This window comes from Nanorana parkeri, unplaced genomic scaffold (assembly GCF_000935625.1).
Source record: "Nanorana parkeri isolate BGI_ZX_2015 unplaced genomic scaffold, ASM93562v1 scaffold728, whole genome shotgun sequence".
Lineage (NCBI taxonomy): Eukaryota > Metazoa > Chordata > Amphibia > Anura > Dicroglossidae > Nanorana > Nanorana parkeri.
Genome location: NW_017306996.1, coordinates 318208 through 342448, shown reverse-complemented (window position 1 = coordinate 342448; position 24241 = coordinate 318208). Strand labels below are relative to the sequence as shown.

At 40.5% G+C, this 24241-nt stretch overlaps 1 protein-coding gene across 1 annotated transcript in view; it reads right to left on the bottom strand.

The window, feature by feature from the left end:
* Positions 1–22853, bottom strand: part of EDIL3 (EGF like repeats and discoidin domains 3) — a 534632-nt gene extending 511779 nt beyond the window's left edge. The window contains exon 1 of the mRNA XM_018564130.1: positions 22258–22853. Within this exon, the coding sequence (XP_018419632.1) occupies positions 22258–22324 (67 nt within the window). The 5' untranslated portion in view covers positions 22325–22853. The remainder of the gene's footprint in view (positions 1–22257) is intronic.
* Between the last annotated feature and the right edge of the window lie 1388 nt (positions 22854–24241).

Sequence of the window (24241 nt, the reverse complement as noted above, 5' to 3'; positions counted from 1 at the left end):
GCGAATACACCCTTTAAAGTGATACTAAACTCAGGACTCAAACCTCAAAAATGCTTTCAAGCGCCTTAACTATCAACAAAAATTTATCTTATGTGTGTATCACTGGGCTGTAGATCCTCAAATCATCTCTGAATTGGTGCTGACACTGTCCTTCCTTTTGGAGGGTGGCTACTTTCGTTCCCCATGGTCACAGTGTGTGTTGTAAAGTAGCCACCCCTCCAAGCTCGCTCCTTTGATGGACTACAATCTCAATACAAATTAGTTATCTAAGGAGGGGGACAGACATTGGAAAGACTGGTCTAAGAAGAAACCGGGTTGGAGCTTGGGCTAGTCTAACTTTTCTTCCTTTTTTTTTTTGAACCTAGACACAAACAAGCACTTAACCCTTGCATTGTGGGGGATAGCCCTACTGCAAGGGTTAATAAAAAAAGTTTCCTGGAGTTCTTGATAAATATATAAGATACATTTTTGTAATAGTAAAAGTGACACTACACTCAGGAGTTAAATCTTAAAAAATACATTCAAGTACCTTAATTATTAACAAAAATGTATCGTATTTGTGTATCACTCAGCTGCAGATCCTCAAATCCTCTCTCTGAATTGGTGCTGACACTGTCCTTCCTTCTGGAGGGTGGATACTTTTGTTCCCCATGGTCCCTGTGTGTGTTGTAAAGTAGCCACCGCTCCAAGCTCATGTGATGGACTACAATTTCAATACAAATGAGTAAACTAAAGATGTGATTGTAGTCCATCACAGGAGCAAGCTTGGAGTGGTGGCTACTTTACAACACACAGGTACCATGGGGAACAAATATAGCCACCCACCCGGTGTCAGCACCAATTCAGCGATTATTTGAAGATCTACAGTCGAGTGATCCACTAATAAGATACATTTTTATCAATAGGTAAAGTACTTGAATGCATTTTTATGATTTAACTTCTGAGTTTAGTGTCACTTTAAAATGAAAAACACTATATAAATTTGCCTAGAAAAAGAAATTCACGTCAATACCAAATCTTCATCTCCACAGAACGTCATTTAACCTATAAGATAACATTTTTGAAGCATTCATTTTAAATCAGATTATTTATTTGGCCAAGTGCGTTTTACGGTCATTTTTTTTAAATCTCCTCTTGTCTTCAACCTTGCTAGAGAATGCGGCTCTTGCTCAGTCACTGTGCAGATGAAAAGATTGCATCAATTTAAAAAGGAATTCCCCAGACCTTGGACAATTCAGTAGCTAAATCACTGCCATATGTACAGTATATTTGTGACAAAGAAGGTTAATTTGCTTGGTGTATACAACAGCCTTCAGCTGCCATTTTCCCCAGTAGGGGCTGGTTCACATGCACAGAATTCCCTTGACTTTGCTCTGCCTGTTGCAGGAGAATCTTTTAAACCAAGATGGTCATGACCTCTCACCTGCCTTCATTTACACAGTATACAATAATGGAAATTAAATGCAAATAGTAACGTACAAAAACACCCAAACCCAACAATGTGCTGTAATTAACGTTGTTTATATCACCGAAGACCACAACGAATTATACAGTGCCGTGGATGACAAGCTAGACAAGCATATAAGCACCTTTCCCGTAATACTTTTAATGTAATACTAGTTATGCTGCTAGTGTTTCAGAGATCTCCTCCAGTTATAGGTAGTCTAAAGGGAACAAAGGGGGAATTTTCTCGCACTGCTGGGATGCAAAAATATTTGTTCTATGCCAATGTATGCATCAAAATGGTGTGTGAAGTTTCCCTCTTTGAAGCTTTGTGTTGAGGCTGAGATATGCCTATAGCTTCAGCTTCTAGTAACATGTAGTACTGCAGTGCTGATTGGAAAGCTCTTATTTAGTACAGGAAACACACCAACGTAAGCTGCTGCAATGAAGGTTTGTGGTTCATATTCTGTTAGAACTAGGGACATTTATCAATGCTGGTGACATTTAGCATTTTTCACACAGACATATAATTTAATTGAAATGAAAGGTGTTGTAAAGTCCCAGTATATACTATTCTGTTATAACATAGTGTTTTAATAACACAATTAAAGCTTATTTGAAAAAAATCCCTTTTATGTTTTGAGTGCTGCCTTCTGTCTGCCCATCACTTTTAACAACTTTTTGGACTCCCAGAGTGCTTTGCATCTTCTTCCCTGCTGCTTGATGTAATGCACTCTTGATTTCCCAAGACCACATATCCCATAATGCATCATAAATCATAAAATTGCCCCCGAACTTAACAAATTGTGCATAATGTAAAACACAACCGTTAATAAAGCGCATAAACCAATCCACTAATGCTCTCAGTACACTATAATGTGGCTTATTGTAATGCTTGATGTAATGCACTCTTGATTTCCCAAGACCACATATCCCATAATGCATCATAAATCATAAAATTGCCCCCGAACTTAACAAATTGTGCATAATGTAAAACACAACCGTTAATAAAGCGCATAAACCAATCCACTAATGCTCTCAGTACACTATAATGTGGCTTAATAATATTATATGTCCATGCGTGATAATGACTTTTTAAATTTCAAAAGTAAAATAACATAAAAATAGTCCTAAGTGACCCAAAGTCCAAGATAGATACAATCCAATCTTCCACCTTATGGGAGTGAAATGTACTCCTCCACCGCACACAATGGGTGCACACCTTGTACTTAGACCCACTTTGTAGGTCCTACAGCCCTTTTCCCTATTAGCCAGGGGGGAAATCCCACATTCGACCTTCTTCTTAGTCACTTCTTAACAACCTTCAATGGACAGCGTTCTCAGAATAAAAAAAAAAGTAGTATTAGTATATACAATTTCTGCGCAGAAGAGACTAATATAAAGCTCAGAGGCGGCCGGCTCTGTGGTGTTCTCCCTGCTCTACCAAAAAGGACTTCAGATTAACACCACATGTCTGATGAAGTGGGAGGTAGCCATGAAACACGTTATATGGTGCTGAATGGCATCAACCTTTAAAAAAATGTATGACCTTCTGAGATTCATCCTTTACTGAGACTAGGGAGCCTCTGCTACCTGACAAACACTGCTAACGTTTTATGTAGGGAGGTCTGTGTACACATGGCTTCGACTTTTCTTCAAGTTAAAATGAAGCCCTAGTTCCATCACCTGTCATTCTATAATCATATATCACAGCTTTTATGGTCAGCAGTTGCCATGATAAGACTGGGGCTTAGCTTTTAAATGATACAGGGTTGGGCTTAATTCAACCGATGTTAAGGCCCTGTGTACAGCCTAGGCCTTTGAGATCCATCTTAAGGGCATGTTTTTGATGGCTGCACTTTGCTAAGGAAATACTCAATTAATACGTTGGTGGACATTTAAAAAACAAACAAACAAACTGCCTAATACAATTGGTTAATTAGGGCTAAAATACTGCATTGACAGGAAAAAAAAATATACCCAAGATGAATTATTATTATGGGTGCCACTACACCAAAACAACTGTAATGATTCCTAGATCTTCTGCTGCATGCCTCAAGTCTTGAATAAGTTTAGTGCTGAGTTTACAAGACTAAAGGTGCCCATACACCTTACAATTATCTGCAGATTTTCTGTGGTCAGATGGAAAAAGTGCAACAGATTGGCCCAGGTGGAGATTACTCCATCCACACAGTTAAGTGTAGATGGAGGAATCTGTTGCACCTTTTCCGTCTGACCACAGAAAATCTACAGATAATTGTAAGGTGTATGGCCAGCTTAAGGGGTCTATTCACGAAGCAGCACAAGGATCTAGCCGTAGCATCGGCCAATCCTTCGGCTAGCTTCGGCCCCAGGACCCCTTCGGTTCAGTAGAACCGAAGGGCTGCTGTACGGGCTATTCACTATAGCCCGTATAGCTCCCAAACTTGGCCTAGCGGCTCAGTCGAGCCGAACGCATATGCCTCGGCCCGGCTGAGCCGCGCTGAAAGCTGAAGCTGGCCGAGCTTCTGACAGCTGGGCGGAGCCAGCCATGATCTTACGGCTGGCTCCGGCCACTTGCAGAGAGATCAGCGTCCCTGGGTTACCAGCTAACCAGGGACACTGATCTCCAGACAGCAAACTCTCCCGCTCCCGGCCGCCAAGGAGAGAAACACTGCTTTTTCTTTGTTTTTCTTTATTCTGACATGGAGCCGTGTCAGAATAGAAAAAAAATAAAAAAAATTTGGCCATAGGAATGCATTGCTAGATTCCTATTGGCTATTTCAATTTGCAATAGCCAATAGCACACTAGCATTGCACCCGCCCTGTGCTGCAATACTGATTGGCAGCAGCAGAGGGCGGTTACAATAGCTAGTTTGCTATTGCAAATTGAAATAGCCAATAGGAATCTAGCAATGCATTCCTATGGCCAAAATTTTTATTTATTTTTTCTATTCTGACACGGCTCCGTGTCAGAATAAAGAAAAAAAGCAGTGTTTCTCTCCTTGGCGGCCGGGAGCGGGAGACTCAGGGAGCGCCCGGGAGAGGTTTTTTTTCTTCTTTTTTTGACGGCAGCAGAACCGCCGGACAATAGAAAACTGTTGGGCGGAGCTAGCTGTGATTGCTAGCTCTGCACAATCGTTTTCTATTTATTTTTTCTACTATTTTAACAATTTTTCTGTTCTGCTCAGCGGCATTCGGCTATTCACTCACTGCTGTTCGGCATCTATGAGAATAGACCGAACAGCACCGAGTAGCCTGCCGGAGGTTCGGCTTAGCTGGTCCAGATGTTGGATCGGCTGAGTCGAACTCCTTCTGTACGAAGCCACCCGATATACGGCTGAAATCAGCCGCACCAGCCTGAAGTGAATAGCCGAACAGCGTTCGGCTCACTTCGCTTCAGGTCGGTCATTTACGCGGCTGCCTACGGCATCTTAGTGAATAGACCCCTAAAGCTTGCGGCGTGGGAGCAGCAAAGCATTCTTAATTAATATGCAGAAAATAAATGCTTAAACCCTCAGACCTTACAGAACTACTTTGACTATCCTACTGAACCTTAACCATATACATTTTCATAACTGTCACTGCAGACTCTGCTGTTGGATGGACCTTGGGATCTCTAAGGAAACCTGTTATGAAAGATATAAATAGTGGCTGCTATTGCTGACCTCCTTTTTAAAATGTTAGTTGCCAGTTTTGCTATTTTACTGGCTTGAATACCTTCTGTTGATCTAGTAAAGGAAAATAGAATGTTTCCTTACCAAATTGAATTTTGATTTAGCTTAGTGAAAATAATGAAGTGGTGTACACTTTAAAAACCCAATCACATGCAATAGGAAAACAAAATTAAGCTTGCACATGATTGCATGATCAATGAAGTGATCACAGCATTGGAGCTGATTTACTAAATAAATATTGGCTGTTCACTTTGCAAAGTGAATGCAAGTAAATAAAATGGACCTGTGTTCACTGTGAATACCCAATCATTTATGAGAGAAATGTAAAAATTGTATTTTTGTTAGCACATGATTGGTTGATTGAAGTTAACATAAGCTTCATCTTAACTCCATTCACTTTGCAGTTATTTTTTTATATTTTTAATTAATTTTGCTTAAGTAAATCCTTACCTCCCAACTTTCTGAAATGAGAAAGGGGGACACCGTTTAATACAAAGTATGTAGGCAATGGGCACACTCCTGCAAAGCCCCCAGTTATTGAGCCCCCAAATAACTAGGATAACGGGATAGTTAATGACAATCAGCACGGGTTCAGGAAAGACCGTTCCTGCCTAACTAACTTGCTAACTTTTTATGAGGGGGTAAGTAGAGATATGGACGGAGGTAAGCCGGTGGATGTGGTATATCTGGATTTCTCAAAGGCTTTTGATACGGTACCACACAAACGCTTGCTACACAAGCTGAGGGCTATGGGCATAGATGAGGTGGTGTGTACGTGGATAGAGAACTGGCTACGGGAACGTGTCCAGAGGGTATCTGTAAATGGCACCTTTTCAGACTGGGCTAGTGTAATGAGCGGTGTGCCTCAGGGTTCTGTGCTGGGTCCCATATTGTTCAACTTATTTATTAATGACATCGGGGAGGGTGTTAACAGCGATATTTCCGTGTTTGCGGATGACACCAAAATAGGGAGGGTAATAGACACGGACTTAGACACTATAACATTACAGGAGGACCTGGATAAAATAGGGGAGTGGGCATTAATGTGGCAGATGAGGTTTAATGTCGATAAATGCAAAGTAATGCACTTTGGAATTAAAAATAAACAAATGGGTTATACAATTATGGGTATGCCGCTGGGGAAGTCAGAAATGGAGAAGGATTTGGGGGTCATTGTAGACCACAAACTGAAAGGTAGTTTGCAGTGCCAGGCTGCTGTAAACAAAGCTAGCAGGGTCTTGTCCTGTATTAAAAAGGGGATGCATTGCAGGGACAAGTCTATAATTTTGCCACTTTATAGATCATTGGTTCGACCTCATCTGGAGTACGCGGTCCAGTTCTGGTCACCAGTACTAAGAAAAGATGTCCTTGAGTTGGAAAAAGTCCAGCGAAGGGCAACCAAACTAATTAGGGGTATGGAGGACCAGAGCTACGAGACGAGGCTACTAAATTTAAACATGTTCACATTAGAGGTGAGGAGATTAAGGGGGGATATGATTTCCATGTACAAAATGTTTAATGGTGGTAGCAACATTAGCGATAAACTGTTTAAAATTAACTCCGTTACAAAAACTAGAGGCCATAACCTAAAATTGGTGGAAAAAAAATTCCAGCACAAGGTGCGAAGGGGGTTCTTCACAGTAAGATCAGTTAGGGTCTGGAACTCACTGCCACAGGCGGTGATTTCAGCAAATAATGTGGAATTGTTCAAGAAACTTTTGGACGATTTCTTAAGGGACCGTAATATACAGGGGTACGGGTACTCCTAGAATGAGATCCTAATAGGTTGGACTTGATGGACTAATGTCTTTATTCAACCTCAAATACTATGTAACTATGTAACTAATATGCACAAATAAATGCTTAAACCCACAAGTGCTTTTTTACCCCAGTGCTTTTTTTTTTTAACTGGGTTTTAAAATAAGAAATGCAATAATTCAGAGGCTGGAGGTTAGTTTAAGCAGTCAATACATCACACCAAAATGAGGGACAACTGAGGAGGAAAGGGAAACAGAGAGAAGTCACTGACTTCAAACGAGTATGCAGATATGACAAGTCAGTCCGTAATTTTATATATATATTTTTTAATGTTTTTCACCATATTTTTAGCTTCAGAATTGTTGGCTTTCGATGTATGTAACACTGGAACCTCCACAATGCAGTGCAATTCTTCACTGTTTGTGGCCGCCAGTGGCAACATTCCAGACGTCACATCACTCATGAATTTTTACAGGGAAATGATTAATAAACATGTATGATATGCACATTATATATGACATGATAAATCAGACGAAGAAATACATGAATTCTTGAGTAAAGGAATCTGTCCTGACAAATGAAGGAAGGTGTGACAGAGCTGTTCAAACATAACATGTCAAAAATAATTAAACTTGCAGTTTGACTACATTGTGAACAACTGTACATTATTATTTTTACTTAGTATACATTTCATTCTGACATTATCATGTCACAAAAGCATATATAATAATTAAACTACAGCAAAAAAAAATACAATGATATATAAAACTTGAAAAGGTAAAATGCAGTAATCTCATGATTTATTTTGCTGCAGTAGCTAATGCTGTCTGCAAGTGTAAAGCTGCCCACACATCTTAGAAAGTGATTGTACAATCTCCTTTAAGCTGGCTGTATACCTCTCGATCAGCCCCCAAATCATATCATGCAGCAGGAAAAGAGATGCAAAGCACACTGGGGATCCAGGATGTTGTTGAAAGTGATGGGCAGATACAAGGCAGCACTCGCTGCATAAAAATGAAGTAAGCTTTGATTGCATTCTGAAAAACAACTCTAGTATGTATTCCTATGCTGAGGTTATAACAGGATAGTATATGCTGTGACTTTACAACTCCTTTAGGCCCCATTCACACCAAGGAGGTATCATTTTTGTGTGTTTGTACACGCGGGTCCAGCATGCTTTTTTTTGCATGTTTGGCACATTTTTGCACGCATCAAAACACGCACACATGAAGACGCGCATTTTGACTGGCAGCTCAAGAAACATTTTGGTCAATGGACGGACGCGCAAAAACAAGCATGAAAATGTGCACAATGCTTCTGACTCACGTTTCCTGGAAATTCCATTGAAGTCTATGGGGGGAAAAGTGAACCGTAAACTGCCAAAAACAGCTCATGTACTTTTTCCTGCATTTGGTGTTTTGCTGCTCAGGTGTAAACAGGGGCCATCGAAAATCATGGGATTTCTTGTGTTGGGTGTTTTTTAAAGCGCTTAAAATGCCTAGGTGTGAACCAAGCCTCAGTGTTTGTTCACACCATCTCCAGACCAGTTCTGGATTGGTTTCTGCATACACATTTATGTAAATTTTTGGGCATGTTTTTGATGGCTGCACTTTGCTAAGGAAATACTCAATTAATACGTTGGTGGACATTTAAAAAACAAACAAACAAACTGCCTAATACAATTGGTTAATTAGGGCTACAATACTGCATTGACAGGAAAAAAAATCTCCAGAATCTCCAGACCAGTTCTGGATTGGTTTCTGCATACACATTTATGTAAATTTTTGGGCATGTTTTTGATGGCTGCACTTTGCTAAGGAAATACTCAATTAATACGTTGGTGGACATTTAAAAAACAAACAAACAAACTGCCTAATACAATTGGTTAATTAGGGCTACAATACTGCATTGACAGGAAAAAAAATCTCCAGAATCTCCAGACCAGTTCTGGATTGGTTTCTGCATACACATTTATGTAAATTTTTGGGCATGTTTTTGATGGCTGCACTTTGCTAAGGAAATACTCAATTAATACGTTGGTGGACATTTAAAAAACAAACAAACAAACTGCCTAATACAATTGGTTAATTAGGGCTACAATACTGCATTGACAGGAAAAAAAATCTCCAGAATCTCCAGACCAGTTCTGGATTGGTTTCTGCATACACATTTATGTAAATGTTTGGAGCATTTTTATGCATTCCAGTGAGATTTTTTTTCTTTTGGTAAATTTGGTAAATTGGTTCTGTTTGGGTTTAAGAGCACTCCGGTGCGCTCTGGTGCATTCACATGTTTACTTCCGGTGTGAAAAAAGCATACTGCTGTACTTTTTTTAAAAAGCTCCGAAACTGACCACAATGATGTGAACTAGCCTTATTTAAACCCATTGGGATTACTGTATATGTGTTTTTGGTGAAGATAAAAAACGCACTGGTCTGGAGATGGTGGGAACGAGCCCGAAAAGGTAAACACCCCCAATAATCCAGATATTGGGAACAGAAGACATCTATTTTTTGGGAATTAGATGTGATGCCAGTTGTACCTCTAGAATAACAGCATGGATATTTATCAAGTCTGCTACAATAAAACTAATAAAATATCAATTTTTTTCTCTGTGTGATATGCTGCCTGATTGCCAAATACCATATTTCGATGGTTTTAACACATGGTCAGATTGTTTTGTAACACCAATCAATTTTTTAAATATAAACTCATAAATCTGCATAACAAAAACAAGATGATTGTCTGTGTTTTTTTGCATATATAAGGCAACAGTGTTTTTCTTTTACACAAGAGATGTATTGAAAAATGTGCCATTAGGAAACAGAATGCATGAAGGAATCAGGAAGGTCAGTGATTCCCCAAATAGGTCATTGAACCTCTGACCGCTGACATCCTTAGTTAACTGCATAGAGTGCATAATTCCTAATCATTCATTTGTTAGTATGAAAGGTTATGGTAGTGATTCTCTATATATCGTAACTGTAAAAGATGGAAAGAGGGATATCTTTAGCATCACGGTGTTTTGACAAGACACTCTTTCCACTCCTCCAGTCATAGTGCGTCATTTCAGATAGAAAAATAAATTGACACTTCAGTACTTGCAAAAGATACATCTTTAATTACTCTTACAATCGTCCCTATCAGACAAAAGGGAATATTATAACAAGCCCACAGAATTCAGCTCCCAACATGTTTCTGAAGTTAGGAGATGTGAGAAAACATTTACCCAATTCCTATTTTCTTGAATTAAAAAATGCAGTGGACAACAATAAATGAACAGTGTTTGGGTGGGTTCACTCTAATTGCCATGTTTTGCGTTGGGGCTGTGCTGGCCGTTGCAACTTGCCTTGTCATGGATAGGTTTGCTTCAAACCACCATGCTGAACTTTTTTTCAGTGCAATTTGATGCAACGGGGTACAATGGTGTAATGTTATGTGTCCATAGAACTTAATGCAGGGCTCCACAAATCCCTTTTAATCCCCGCTGCTCCCCCTGCCTGTATCAGCAGAAGCAGTGGGGAACAGAGGGGACACAGACCGATGCAGTCGGCGCCCAGCGGGGAGGAGAGACAGGCTGTCAGCAACTGTGACTGCATTCCCCCTTGCCCCCACTGCGACCCCCATACCCCTGCTGCTCCCCCATTCCCCCTCTAGAGATGAACTGCCCACCGGTCTATCATCCAGTGGCCAGCAGCAATAGCCAGCCTGCTATTGACTATTTTAAGTTGCAGTAGCCAATATGCAGGCTGGCTTTTGCACCTGCCTGCTGTCAATCAGCTGAGAATCGGACCTGAAGGAGAAATTTCCTTCCTCTTCCTCTGCGGAAATAAAAAAAGTAATAATCACCTGAATCTCTGACCTGGCTGGCAGCTAGACCAGCCCCTACCGCCTGTCTCCTCCTCCGCTCCAGCAATCTAAAGTCCTGTGAGTGATTAGGTCCTATACCATGTTTAGGACATGAGAACGCCAAGGGACATTTCATTGCTGGAGCAGAGAAAAAGACAGGCAGCAGGGACCGGAGTAGTAGCCAGTTGCCTCTGCAGTTCAGGTGAGTATAACATTTTTATTTTCATCCCTATATAAAAGTGAGCATTTAAACCTTTCAGTGCGATGGTAGCCCCACTGGAGGGGTTAAGAATAATTCTTCCCAAGGTTCGTTATATTTCTATGGCTGACATGGCTACTGCATTAAGGTAACTGATAGTATCCTGTCTGTCAGTTTAGAGGAGATCAGCCCTGTACAATACTACTTCCCAAACTTAAGCACTCAAAGTTACCACATGTCCAACTTGGGAGCAATCTTTCTTTAGGTAATTGTTTTCTCCAAAATAGTCCACATCTTGCAGCAGACAGTTGTAGCACAAGGATTACATCAATATGCTCCCTATGAGAAAAGTCACAGAGAAAGAACTATTGCACTGTAAACAAGAGGTGGGGAGTATATCAGCCAATCCTCCAATCCTCAAGGGTGTCATTGAGCCTGCTGTGATTCTCACCCAATGGTGGCAGCAAGCAGTAAACCGCACTAAAAAAGTCCTTTACCCCTTTACATTGAATATTTAGGGACCTGGCCTCCTTAAAAGGAAGTTTGCTAACAAGATAGGAAACCTTCCTTGGCAATAACTATCACATTTAGAAGCTAGAAGCCCTTGTTATCACCTGCAGGAGGTCAGAAAAAGCCTGATGATGTTAAATGATGCTCACAATTGGGAGCATTGATTGTTAATACTCTGGCACTTATGACCACCCTAATGTCTGCTGCAGGCAGCTTAGAAAGATGTTCTGCCAGCAGGTAGTAACTACAGAAAATGACCTTCAAGTAACAGTCCAGAATAGCCTGCTTACTTAGCTTCATATACACTGTAATTGAATTACTGCAGGAGCGCAGACTTAATTTTGCAAAGTGAATGTTCACTGTAAGTACTTTGCAAACCGAAAATCCTCTACTCCTTTAGTAAAGCCTTACTGTGTTCACTGTTATTAAAATACATGTTATTGGTTATAAATTGATTGCTTTGCTTCTCCAACTTTTCATCTCTTTCCCTGCTCCCTGAATCTATACACAAAGAAAACTGTAATGTTGTTTTAGTTGCTATTATGGTAATGTTTCCAACAAAACACTGTATTTCTAAGCACAAAGGCATATGGTTTGACTGCCCAGACATATAATGCAAGTGCTGAAAGCCTACATCCTGAATTCCTCACTAATGACATTACAAGATTTTCCTAGTAGACATTTTTATCTTCTCTCACTCCGTAAACAGTGTATAAAGAACTCAATGTTTTATAGAAAATATACTGTTAAACTAAAGATGGCCATATGCATGAAGACTTTTCTTGTGTCCCGTGGGACTGAACAAAATCATTTGAATGTTTGAAAATACCAGTCACTGGAAAGGCAACTAAACATGCGTCCCTTTTACAACTCAGTCTTCCCCATGACATCTTCAGGTGGCAGCAACAGATATCCCATTGCCCCCACGCCCTCCTTTCCGCTTGGTTCTCCATTTTAACATAAATGGCCTATTTTACACCTCTTTTTAACAAGTCCTTCTCCCAATGTAGGATGAGTGCTTGACTGTCTTCAAAGGCATGACTTTATTCCTGTATATGTATATACACAGCTGAATCCTGACCGTAGGGTTTGGTTCTTCTATGCTGTGCAATATGCTGGTCTAACTGATGTTTTATTTTCTTGACATTCAATTCTGAGCACACCTCACTGCACTGGAATACATACACAATGTTGTTCATCTTGTGTTTAGGCGTTGGGTCTTTTGGGTGAACCAGATCCTCCAAGATTTTGTTGATTCGAGCTAAATTCACCATATTTATTCCCTGACAATTTTTGTACAAGTCATTTGGAATTAAGAAAGCTAGTTGGATGGCCATAAAAACATCTTCAAGAAAGATAAAGCAAGTCCAGTTGCTTTGATTTATTTTGTATGGCTATACCATGACCTAGATGAATGAGAACCTTCACAGACATATGGAACTAATGGTGTTTCTGCTGATATGTTTATGTGCAGAGTGTGCACTGTGAATAGGCTTGCACTCTATTTAACCATGCCCCCTAAATCACGTCCAACATGCAATGCTTCCATGGTCACTTGTTGACATTGTCAAGCACATGTTTTGCAATGTGAAGTTTGTGGGGGTAGGTGAGGATGGCCAAGTGTGAAAAGAAAGAATTGGAAACTCCAGCCAGTTGCAGAATGATCACTGGCTTATAATAATTTTTTTGCCACTGCAGACGCAACAAGCACTCCAGAGCACAGATATCATATAAGGGAACAGACTGCAGTCCCCAAAACCAAGGTGTTGGCTATGCTTTATGCTGTACATCAATAAAATTATAATTGTTCTCTGACCTGCTGGAATTTTCAAGACTTTCTACTCATGCACTCTGCTCTTCACATCTCCACAATCCTTACATGCTTAAAGGGATGGGGGTTGTGGCACCAGAGGCCTACCCACCACTGACAAGGTATAGTGTAGGGCTGCAACTACTGATTATTTTCATAATCAATTAATCAGATTTAAAAAATACAATCTTTTATTTAAAATAAAATAAACAAATGGGGTGTTGCAAACAAAAAGTTTACTTCAGAATAAAACAATATGCACATTTTTTGCACTCGCACCGCACTGGAACCCGAGGCATGGCAGTACTGTGCGTTCCAGTGCAGGTGATTACACTACGGGCAGGAGGGGCGTTTGGAATCCCATTGAAATTAAGGCCACCACACTGCACATCTCAGAGGAGAATTTTCAGGCCGAAATCAAAAATTATGCTTGCCACCTTATTTATAGATAGAAAGATAGATAGATAGATAGATAGATAGATAGATAGATAGATAGATAGATAGATAGATAGATAGATAGATAGATAGATAGTCATGATTGTGATAGTGTTATCATAATGAGAAAAAATAATAAGAGAAAGTAAAAGAAAACAAAATGTGCATGATGTACTCTATAAGGTAAACGTTGAAGGAAGAGTTGCAAAACCCCAGCAAATAATTTACTAAAAGTAATCCATGCAATCTCATTTTAAAAAGAGATAATTGACTATATTCAATAACCTGATGCAAAGAACTACATTCATTAAGATAAACTCACTAGAAATTTCTGACAAAAAGTACTAGGGTACTACAATCCAATAAGTTACTTGTTGCTTTATCTCACTGGTGTCGGGCAAGTTAAAGCCCAACCCCAGACAAAACTTTTGTGAAAGTTTTGGACACTGTAGGGAGGGGTTGGGACCTGTCAAGTTTTATTTCTTGTCTGTGTTCCAATTTAGATTTCTTTTTGCTTACTACTTGACCAATGTCAGACAGAACATGGGCTGAAATAAGTCTTTCCAGCAAGAACATTAACAGGAATTAAAATTATTTTTCTATAAAAGGCGGTTAGAACCTCTTTCAAGTTTTTCTTAGCTGTCGGCGTTACCTTTATGGAGATTTCCCCTCACTTTGTGTAATATGTGTGAGATAAGACAGAAAATGAGAGAGAAACTCTCCAGTGGGGACAGCACATCATAGATGTCCTAACCTATCCTCACTGTAGCCAAAACAAAAAAGATAACCCTTTGACTAGAAAAAAAACAAAAAACCCTTTGGCTAGAGTTTGACTGTTTCTTTTAAAAATATATATGTAGTTCCTGGTGCCTGAAACAAGTCACAGTGTATATGTAATCTAACCAATGGCTAGTGAGAGTCGGTTTAGGCTGATCATCTGATTATGCTTGTGGGTCTGTCCCTTTCAGTAGATGAATGTGTCAGCCTTGATACACATTACAAACCAACAAATGAATTCACTACTCCAATCATGAACATCAATTATCTCCGAACTTTTATTATGAAAAGGGACACATGGGAACTGTTGATAAGCTTTGCACCACAAAGAGTGCTATGACTATAACTAATGTTTCTGCAGCTCCAAAACATGTTCACGATTCCTTCATCTTTTTATGTCTTACTACATTTTTGACTCAACTGTATCTGTCTTCACTGGAATATCAAGTTAAATTTCTTCGACCTGAATCATCCTTATGATTATCATCTTCAAACTACCTATCTAAGGGGGAAGCACAAGGACAACAGACCACCCTAGACTCCCATTACAATAACATAAATTGTTGGAACTTCTTCCTATAACAAAAATCAAAAATTTATTTTACAGCAGTGTCTGGATGGATTAAAAATTAAGGCTATCTATGCTCTCAATTTATCGTCCTGAAGGGGAGAGTTTGACACAATTTTGTTACAAAAAGAAAAAATGTGGATCTACAGATTAAATACCATGATACCACAAGGCTTAAACAATTAAATTAATTTAAAAGTGTTTCTTTAAATAACGATTCGGGGAAGCCATCCCTGAAATATATAATTTGATGACTGCATGATTTCTCCTCCTTTATAATGTTTTGTGTTTCTCTCCTTAGTGATGTAGTTGCTGATTTTTCACTGTTTTTAATGTATGTATTGTGATAGACCTATTATCATTCAATGTTCATGATTAGATAGACGTATAGGGATGAGTGAATTATTTTCAGGTGTGAGATGACCATCAAGGAGTCACTCACCTGTACTTCCCTACGTCCTGACGAAGCCCCCTTGTGGGAGGTGTGAAACGTGTCGACATTAGACATCTTTTGGATGGATGGCCACACGGCTTTGACTAAGGGATGTATACCTTAAGATGGTGGAACAATGATTCATATATGTAATGAAACCGAAACATTTATTTGAGCAGTGGCAGAACTTTCACATCAATTGTTAAGTCTTCTATCATCTTGGATTGAAAAATGTTTTGTCACGGTGGCAGGAGCAAATAAGGAAAAGAACACAGTTAATGTGAGTAAGACTGTTTAATGCTGGAAGGCATGGAAACCATCTGCATTTAAAGAAGCTACTCTGTGATATCTTTTTCTATACGACACTGCCTCCAAAATATGATATAAGTTTATGAGACTGACTGCCTTGAGTGGAGCACATTACTGTATTTCCAAGATCGGCTCCCCGTTGAGCCCTGCTTTTCAAAGACATAGGATTCCATTCCATATTGGCAGAACGAAAACAAAGAACTCAGCAAGTGTGAGTAAGACTGTTCACTAGCCGATTGCTGGCAACTATCTGCAATTGAAGGAGATACTTTGTGTTCCCTATGAGACATTGTTCCTGTCACATTGTATATACCTACGGATTCCAATTGCCACAAGCTGAACATTCTTGTGCCATTAAGATCGGTTTCTTCTTTTTTAACGTGTGAATCAATTGACAACCAAGCAATCTATTTATCGATCATCTGATGTTGAAGTTAGTAGCAACCAATCATAGTGATTGCAACATTAAGAATCATTTTGATTCATCTCTTGACTTTGCAATATTTCGTTTTTTGGTGAATCCACATCAGTATCTACCTATCCCGTTATTAACCTATAACTTATAGACAAATGTGGGGTCCATCCCTTTTGTATGCATGAATGAATGAGGTCTGCAATGTTATCTATGTTCTTTTATATACCTTTGTAAGTTTTGCAGTGTCTGTCCTGATCTTTCGGTAACCTCTGTGGTTCACTATTTACTATATAGCAGACCAATAGTCTTTTGGTATACCTATCTAAGGGGGAAGCACAAGGGCAACAGACCACTCCAGACTCCCATTACAATAACATAAATTGTTAGAACTTCTTCCTATAACAAAAATTAAAAATTTAAAATGAGCAAATGTTTAAAAAGTGAACCAACAGATCCCGGGAGAGGCAGATGAAGTTATGTGGAAATCTTAAATTGTGTTTGCTCCCTTACCTTATTGGTCCTTTAAAGTGAGGAACAACCTTAACAATTGCAGAGAAGGCTCAGAAGGCAGACAGGAGAGGTATTACAATTGGCTTTAACAATTGCCTGCTCCTCTGATGTGATTCGCCCCAGACGGCGAGGCATTGATCATAACCTTACATGGTGGCGATTTATATATTATGTTCAGCTCAGGGATTGCATAACTGCATAACTGCCTATACCATATGTGCCTTCTATGCCCTAAGGCCCGGACGCGCTATGTATCTGATTGACGGGACCACAGGTCTTTGTGCTGTATGTACACCTTTTTGTTTCTGTTATTGTACCCACGTTCTTTTGTCTTTGTAAAAATTCAATAAAAACTTATTTCTGAAAAAAAAATTGGCTTTAACAGAAAAAGTCAAGATCTATTTTAGTTTTCGATTGAATCTGCTAGGGTAAGAACATCTATCCGGTTTTCATTGCTGTCCGTCACCCCAATGGGGAGATTCACCCTCGCTATTCACCTGGTGACTACTGTCTCCGGTAAAAAGAGTGATAGAAAGCACAAAAAGCTTTCAGTTGTCACAGGAACAGAAGGTGATGGGAATTATTTGGGTAAACCTGTTCTGGTGACAACCTAGGGTACATCTCCTTGCTTTGGAGAGTTTTGGTTGGTGTAACCCACAGCAACCGGAAAGAAATACGAGTTTAATTTTCTGTCTATAGGTAATTCAGCTCTGATTGCTCACAACTGTGCTTTCTATATCATCATTGTTCTGAGCACCCTACACTCACTCTGTGAGTGTAGATGGGCCATCTACAGCATGCATGACATGATAACCATTTAAAAGCACAGCAGATATAAGCATAGAAAAAGGTGGACATTTCTTACAAATACTTTTCTAAAGTTATGAATGACTACATTTCTTGGGCCAAATGGCCATTTGCTGTTCTTAACACTATACTCTACAGTTGTGCACTGATAACTCCTTCCCTTTATAGCCAGGAACACAACTTGAAAAAAATATCTACAGTAACAATAAATGCAAAAAAAGCTGTTTTAAAATTACTGTTACAGAGCATTCAGCTTCCTCAACGACACGTACCATTTAGAATCATTTAAATGTAAAGCTACAGCGAGCACCAACCATACTAAAAAAAATGCCATTAGTTTTCACTCATCGGGAAAACAGAAAATCATCCACACTTGTTCCCTAATGTAAATGTTAAAGCGCACTAAACCTGGAAGGCTCTGTAATTTGGCAAATAACACATTTTAAGGAAGGACGACATTCAATTTTACAGCTCGTTGGCCAGACTGTTGGCATTCCAATGTACTTAAAAATCAGATATCATAATCTGAAACTTTGTAGTCATCAACTTTTGGATAGAAAAATTGGAAGCTTATTAGAGAAAGAGGTCATTCTCATGGCTCGAAACCCATTTTATTTTCTCAAATTGGATTTCATTAAACAAGTTTTTATAAGGAACTCTATTAAATTGATTGATTATCCTTAGAGAGAGAAGAAAAAAGACAAGTTACTACTTTTGTAAGGGTTACATTTGAGGCCAGTCTATTATCTTAAATGATCAATCTGTAACATTACAAAAAAAATAGATGAAAAAGTAGATTTTTCTTCAAATGAATATTTAATTGACGAGTGGGTTTCATAGCAAGTGAATAATCTGAGCCATCTTTGTTTCAATAGTTCATTTTCGACAGAAAGGGGAATTGAAGCTACCCAGGCAAGTCAATCTGTAAAACAAATGAATTTGTCTAGACCTTAATGGGGTACATTTTGCTTAAAGGATTAAGACATGAGCGTTAGCCACTGTGACAGATTGCATATTGTCACGTGCCTCCTGCAACTGTATAAAATTCTATCGAATTCTTAGAGCAGCCCGCGCTGATGAATTATTTATTAGCTGATACAATATTCAGTTTGATGACTGATCCATTGGTTTCATTTTAAAAGTAAAAATGATTTATGGGTAGGGCCTATAGTGGAAGGACTCATATCATACCGCTAGCAAAAAATAATGCAGAGGGAGGAAAGTCATGTTATATTATCTCTTGTAATACTGGTAGCTAAGTAGCATCAAACAAGCTGGAAACATAATAATAAACCCAAACAGTTACAAAAACAAACCTCAAGCCCACACTGCATAAAAAAAGACCGTTTGTATGTTAATGAAAGTCATTTTTCCTCTTCCAATCCACCAAGTCGCCTTTGTGTTTATACTGTGTAGCATCATTAAAATAACATCTGTCTAAATATGCTGTGATCGAACTAGCATCTGCCAAAGCATCATATAAAAGGAATATATAGTTAAGAAATAAAACAAAAACAAGGACTCTGTTTTTAAGGACAGCTGCTGGGAAGTGCTGCATCATTCTCCTTGAAGTCTTTTTTTTTTAAATATATTTTTCATAGAATCTAAAGAGCATGAACAAGTGCAGCACTTCCTGATCAGTACTCAAGGGATCACTGAGGTCAAAAGTCTGCCTGATGGTTTTATTAAGGAGTTTAAGTCCTGAAGACACCAGCTGGGACTGTCTGGTTGTCTGTACACAGGTTAAATAACCACCTACAGAGGAGTATATCTGAGCTAAACAAATCCGGGAACCCTAATTAGACTTTTTAAATGACTGGACAATAACCACAAGCGAGTCTGCAGTCTCTGCAGTAGATTGGTGCTTCCTCTAAGAACTGCCCTCATCATCCAAACTCAGAGAGCATGGGGATCTGGAGAGGGAGGCAGAGGGTGAATACAGGGGGAATACTCTAAAATCTAAGGGTGGCTGCAGGAATAAGATTCATTTCATCTCTGGACCTAAGTGCAGGGACAATCAATACCTGCAAATGCACCGGAAAATATGTCCCTTAAGAGCAAAATCATTTGCTGAGTCCAAGCGCTTATTAAAGCTGTTCCGTATACCTTTTGACTTTTTGTTCTAATCTATAATCTAATGACAGCGATGTTGGCTTTACTGATTGCACACTTGTTTCCTCTCGCTAGATAAATCTATACGTTGCACGCTAGCCAAATAAACAAAATGCATCTCACGCTAGCTATATGATTCCTCTCGGATAATGGTGTATTTTTTTTTTTTCTGCAGATTGATACAGATGTTCTAAATCAGAACTGTTCACGGGAGCAGAGGTTGACACTGAGGAAATATGGTACAGCCTTTGTACTGAGGGAGATAGGGATTTATTTTATGGATGCGGTCACTCCCATTGTGATATTTATATTAATTTGTGAGATCAGATCAGTGCCTGTTCACACAATTTAAAGCCCCAAAGGCTTCATTATCTTTCAGGCAAAGAAAACGAACTACACACTCTGGTAAGCACTAATCTCATCCATTCCTTTCATCCATAGACCTACTCCTACAAGCCATGATGAATAGTCTGTATTTAACAAGACCTTTCCCCCTAACAAGAGAAGTTAGGGAGCTGTTCGATTCTTAGAACAGATGCCAGCCACAAGAGCAGATAGATCTTCAGCAGAGGTGCAGAGCTCAGGAGCAGGCAAGAGATGCAGAGATATATAGCAGGCAAGGGAACAGAGCCCCATATCAACCCCGGGTAGGGATGCATCTCATATTAAGGCAAGTAGGCAGTTGATTAAGGGACTGCTATTATGGTGGGGCATACAATTTTTTTAGGTGAAGTTTGTTTTTGTTTTTTTTAAATTTTTGGCTCTTTATCCTTATTAACCATTACTGCAAAAACTGTAATAGGAAATTAGCTGCATAGTGAGGAATATGTGGACTGCTAATTAAAATGCATTTAATCACAATGCCTAGGATAGCACAAATCAAAATATAGCACACAGTTCAAAAGAAATATGGAGCAGGAACAAAGTAGGGAGAAGATCCCAGAGTTAGGCTATAGTAAAATGAGCCCCCTGGCTAACGTGCAGAGGTAAGGTACAGGCTAAAGTATAAAAGCCCAGGTATAGGCTGCATTTAATAGAAATGCAGCCTATACCTTGCCAGTACCTAGGAAAGCTGTGTAACCTAGGTACTGGCTGGGGTGAAGAACTCAGGTACGGGCTGTGTTGTAGAGCCCAAGTACAAGCTGGGGTTTAAAACATAGGTAAAGGCTAGGGTGCATTCTCCAGGTGCAGGCTTGGTTTTATAAACCAGGTACAGCCTGAGGAGTATAACTCAGTATTTTATAAACCAGGTACAGCCTGAGGAGTATAACTCAGGTACAGGATGAGGTGCATAACCGCAGTACAGGCAAGGGTGCATAGCCCAAGTATAAGTTAATAGCCCAGGCACAGGCTAGGTATGGTACATAGCTTAGGCACAGGCTAGGGTGCATAGCCCAGGTACAGACTAATGTGCATAGTCCAGGTACATGCTTGGGTGAATAGCCAAGGTACAAACTAGAGTGGCATATTCCAGGTATATAAAGTATAGACTAGGTAAAATCTGGGGCGCATTGCCAAGGTACAGGCTGCAGTGTTTAGAAGGGGTCCGTGGTGGGGTGTATAAACTGGGTACATGCTGGGGTGTTTAGACCAAAGTACTGGAGGGGGGTAAATACCAGGTGCAGGCTTGGGTGCACAGAGTAGGTACAATCTAAGGTATGTGGACCAGGTACAAACTGTTATGTATAACCCAGGTATAGGCTACAGTGCATATCCCAGGTACAGACTGGGGGCTGGAGGAGAATAGACTAGGCACAGGCGTTGGTCTACGGACCAGGTACGGGCTGGAGGAAAAAGACTAGATACAGTCTGGGGCATACAGACCAGGCATAGGCTGGAGGGGAATAGACTATGTACAATCTGGGGTATACGGACCAGGTAAAGGCTGGAGGGGAATTGGCTAGGTACAATCTGGAGTATACAGACCAGGTATAGGCTAAAGGGGAATAGACTAGGCACAATCTAGGGTATACGGACCAGGTGTAGGCTGGAGGGGAGAAGACTAGGTACAATCTGGGGTATATGGATGTATAACACACAGGCTACAGTGTAAATGCCAGTTTCAGGCTGGAGGGATAGACTAGGTATACACTAGAGTTCATGAACAGAGTAACTTCTAAGCACAGGGTCATTTTAAAGTGTGGAGCCCGGCTTGAACTAAGCTGTACAATTGCTCTTTTACTAATACACTTACTATTCAGAGGGGAAAATAAAGATATTGCCACAGTTTAATCCTTAGCTACCTAACTGCACCAAATTTCAATGACTGCAAAAATCCATAATAACTTTTATCGATCACAAATTATCTAATGCAACTGTTAAAGCCAAAAGTGCATTTCTAAAGCCCCACTTCCAGCATAAAGTTCAGTTAATAGTTGCAAGTATTGTAACAATGCGATGCAGAACTCTTCCATAGATCAGGCAGCCTAATTTCCGAGGCTTGCTGCATGTTACATCACTGCAATATAAACTAGGAGAGAGAGATGAGGACTGCCCTGCGGATAACCGCTGATAGGGATTACAATTAAGCCCTTTCCCTGTCATCTCATTAAGACCACTTGCAAAGAAGATGGAGCACATCCAGCTGTCACTCCACAGCGTCTCCAGGTAACTTGCCGGACATGACAGTGAAAAGTGTCTGACACATCAAATTCAGCACCACTTACCTTGAACTAGAAGGGGGACCCAAAAGCTAATGCTGATCAGGAGGCGTGATACCCCCTTAAGGATCATGTTTTTGGGTCAGTAAAAAAAAAAAAAAAAGAGAGAGCTGATTCCGATGATGTCCCCCAAGAAAAGACACTCCAGTCCCGGGAAGAGGTCCTTAATTTGCCCTTAGTATTCCTTGTATCCCTCCCAAGCCAGGAAAAGTCAGTCGCCAGAGATGAGAGTATTGAGTCGCCAGTATCCGGGGTGAAGCTAGCGCAGGCACGGATCCCTGGAAGGAGTGATGACAGCTGTCAGCCGGCCGGAGAGCTGTGTATACAAACACGGGGAGCGTGTCCCAGCCACACAGCCTTCCCTGATCAGACAAGGAGCTCCTTCTGCTGGAAGAAAGAATGAAAAGACCAGGAGAGATTGCACGAAAAGAGAGAGAATAGGAAGAAGGGAACGGATCGCACCGCCCAGACACCTGCTCCTCCTGCTGACTTAGTTCATCCTTCTCACTTGGGCTTTGCTACACAGCTCTTGTCTTAAAGGATCTCTAACCTCAATTCTTTCTGTAGCATCATAGGACTTCTCTGCTGTGACTGTATGCACTGGGCTTTTATTCCCCTCTGCTTGCTGGCTATGGAGGGGAAGAAATGGGCACAGTTAGGAGGGGAGTGATCAGGGCTGCGGAGGAGTGGAGGGTGTGATGGATGATCAGCTTGTGGCTGGGAGGATGCTCCGCAGATCATCAATGATTTCCATACAGGACGGAGCTGACATGTAGGGGGAAGGATGGCTGGGATTTCTGCCTCTATGGGGGTGATTTACTAAAGGGAAGCAGCCTATTTTCTTTGCAAGGGTTTCTCCTTTATGTGCAAGGGACATTTAAAGAAGAACTCTGGGAATCTGAAAGCAGATCTCCAGGATTTTCACTAAACTCAGGAGGTAAATCTTAAAAATGCATTCAAGTACCTTAACTATTAAAGTAGAACTCCAAAAATTGTTTTTTTCTTAACCCTTGCAGTGGGGCTACACCTGCACTGCAAGGGCTAAGTGCTTGTTTGTGTCTAAGTGAACAAGTAATACAATTATACTCACCCAAGCCGCCCAGGTGTCACAGTGCTTCCTCCAACATGTCTGCCCCTCATTGCAGCATTGGAATCTTCAGGGTCCTCATGTCTATGCACTGTGTGTAGCCATTGATGATTTACAGGACCTTTGACCCTGGGCCGGCCTTAGGTCTTAAGGCGCTCTGTGCGAGTAAGCTCTACAGCGCCCCTCAGTGACCACACCCCACAGTAACCTCAGTAACCACACCCCTCAGTGGCCACACCCATTTCTCCAATATCCGCACCATTCAAAGACTCCAATTTTGTTAAGCCCCAAAGAAACATTAAAAAGTATGATAAAAATAAAACTTTTACTTAAAGGTATTAAACGTGCAGGCACAATATAAGTATTCTTATTAAATAAAACATCACCAGGCAAACAAGTGGTAAACAATACATGTCAAACTAAAATAGAGTCTTTAAAAACAAAGGGGTCTATTCACTAAGCTGCCGTAGGCAGCCGAGTTAAAGATCGACCTGAAGTGAAGTGAGCTAAGCCAAACCTCCGGCAGGCTACTCGCTGCTGTTCGGTCTATTTTTATAGATGCCAAACAGCAGTGAGTGAATAGCTGAATGCCAAATGTTTCTCTCCTGGGCGGCCGGGAGCGGGAGACCCCCGGAGCGCGCGGGAGGATTAGAAGACTGGAGACCAGTGTCCCTGGTTAGCTGGTAACCAGGGACGCTGATCTCTCTGCAAGTGACCAGAGCCAGCCGTAAGATCATGGCTGGCTCCGCCCAGCTGCCAGAAGCAGGCTGTCGGCCAGCCAATGGCCGGCCGCTCGGCCAGCTTCGGCTTTCAGCACGGCTCAGCCAAGCCGAGGTATATGCCTTCGGCTCGACTGAGCCGCTCGGCTAAGTTCGGGAGCTGTACAGGCTATTGTGAATATCC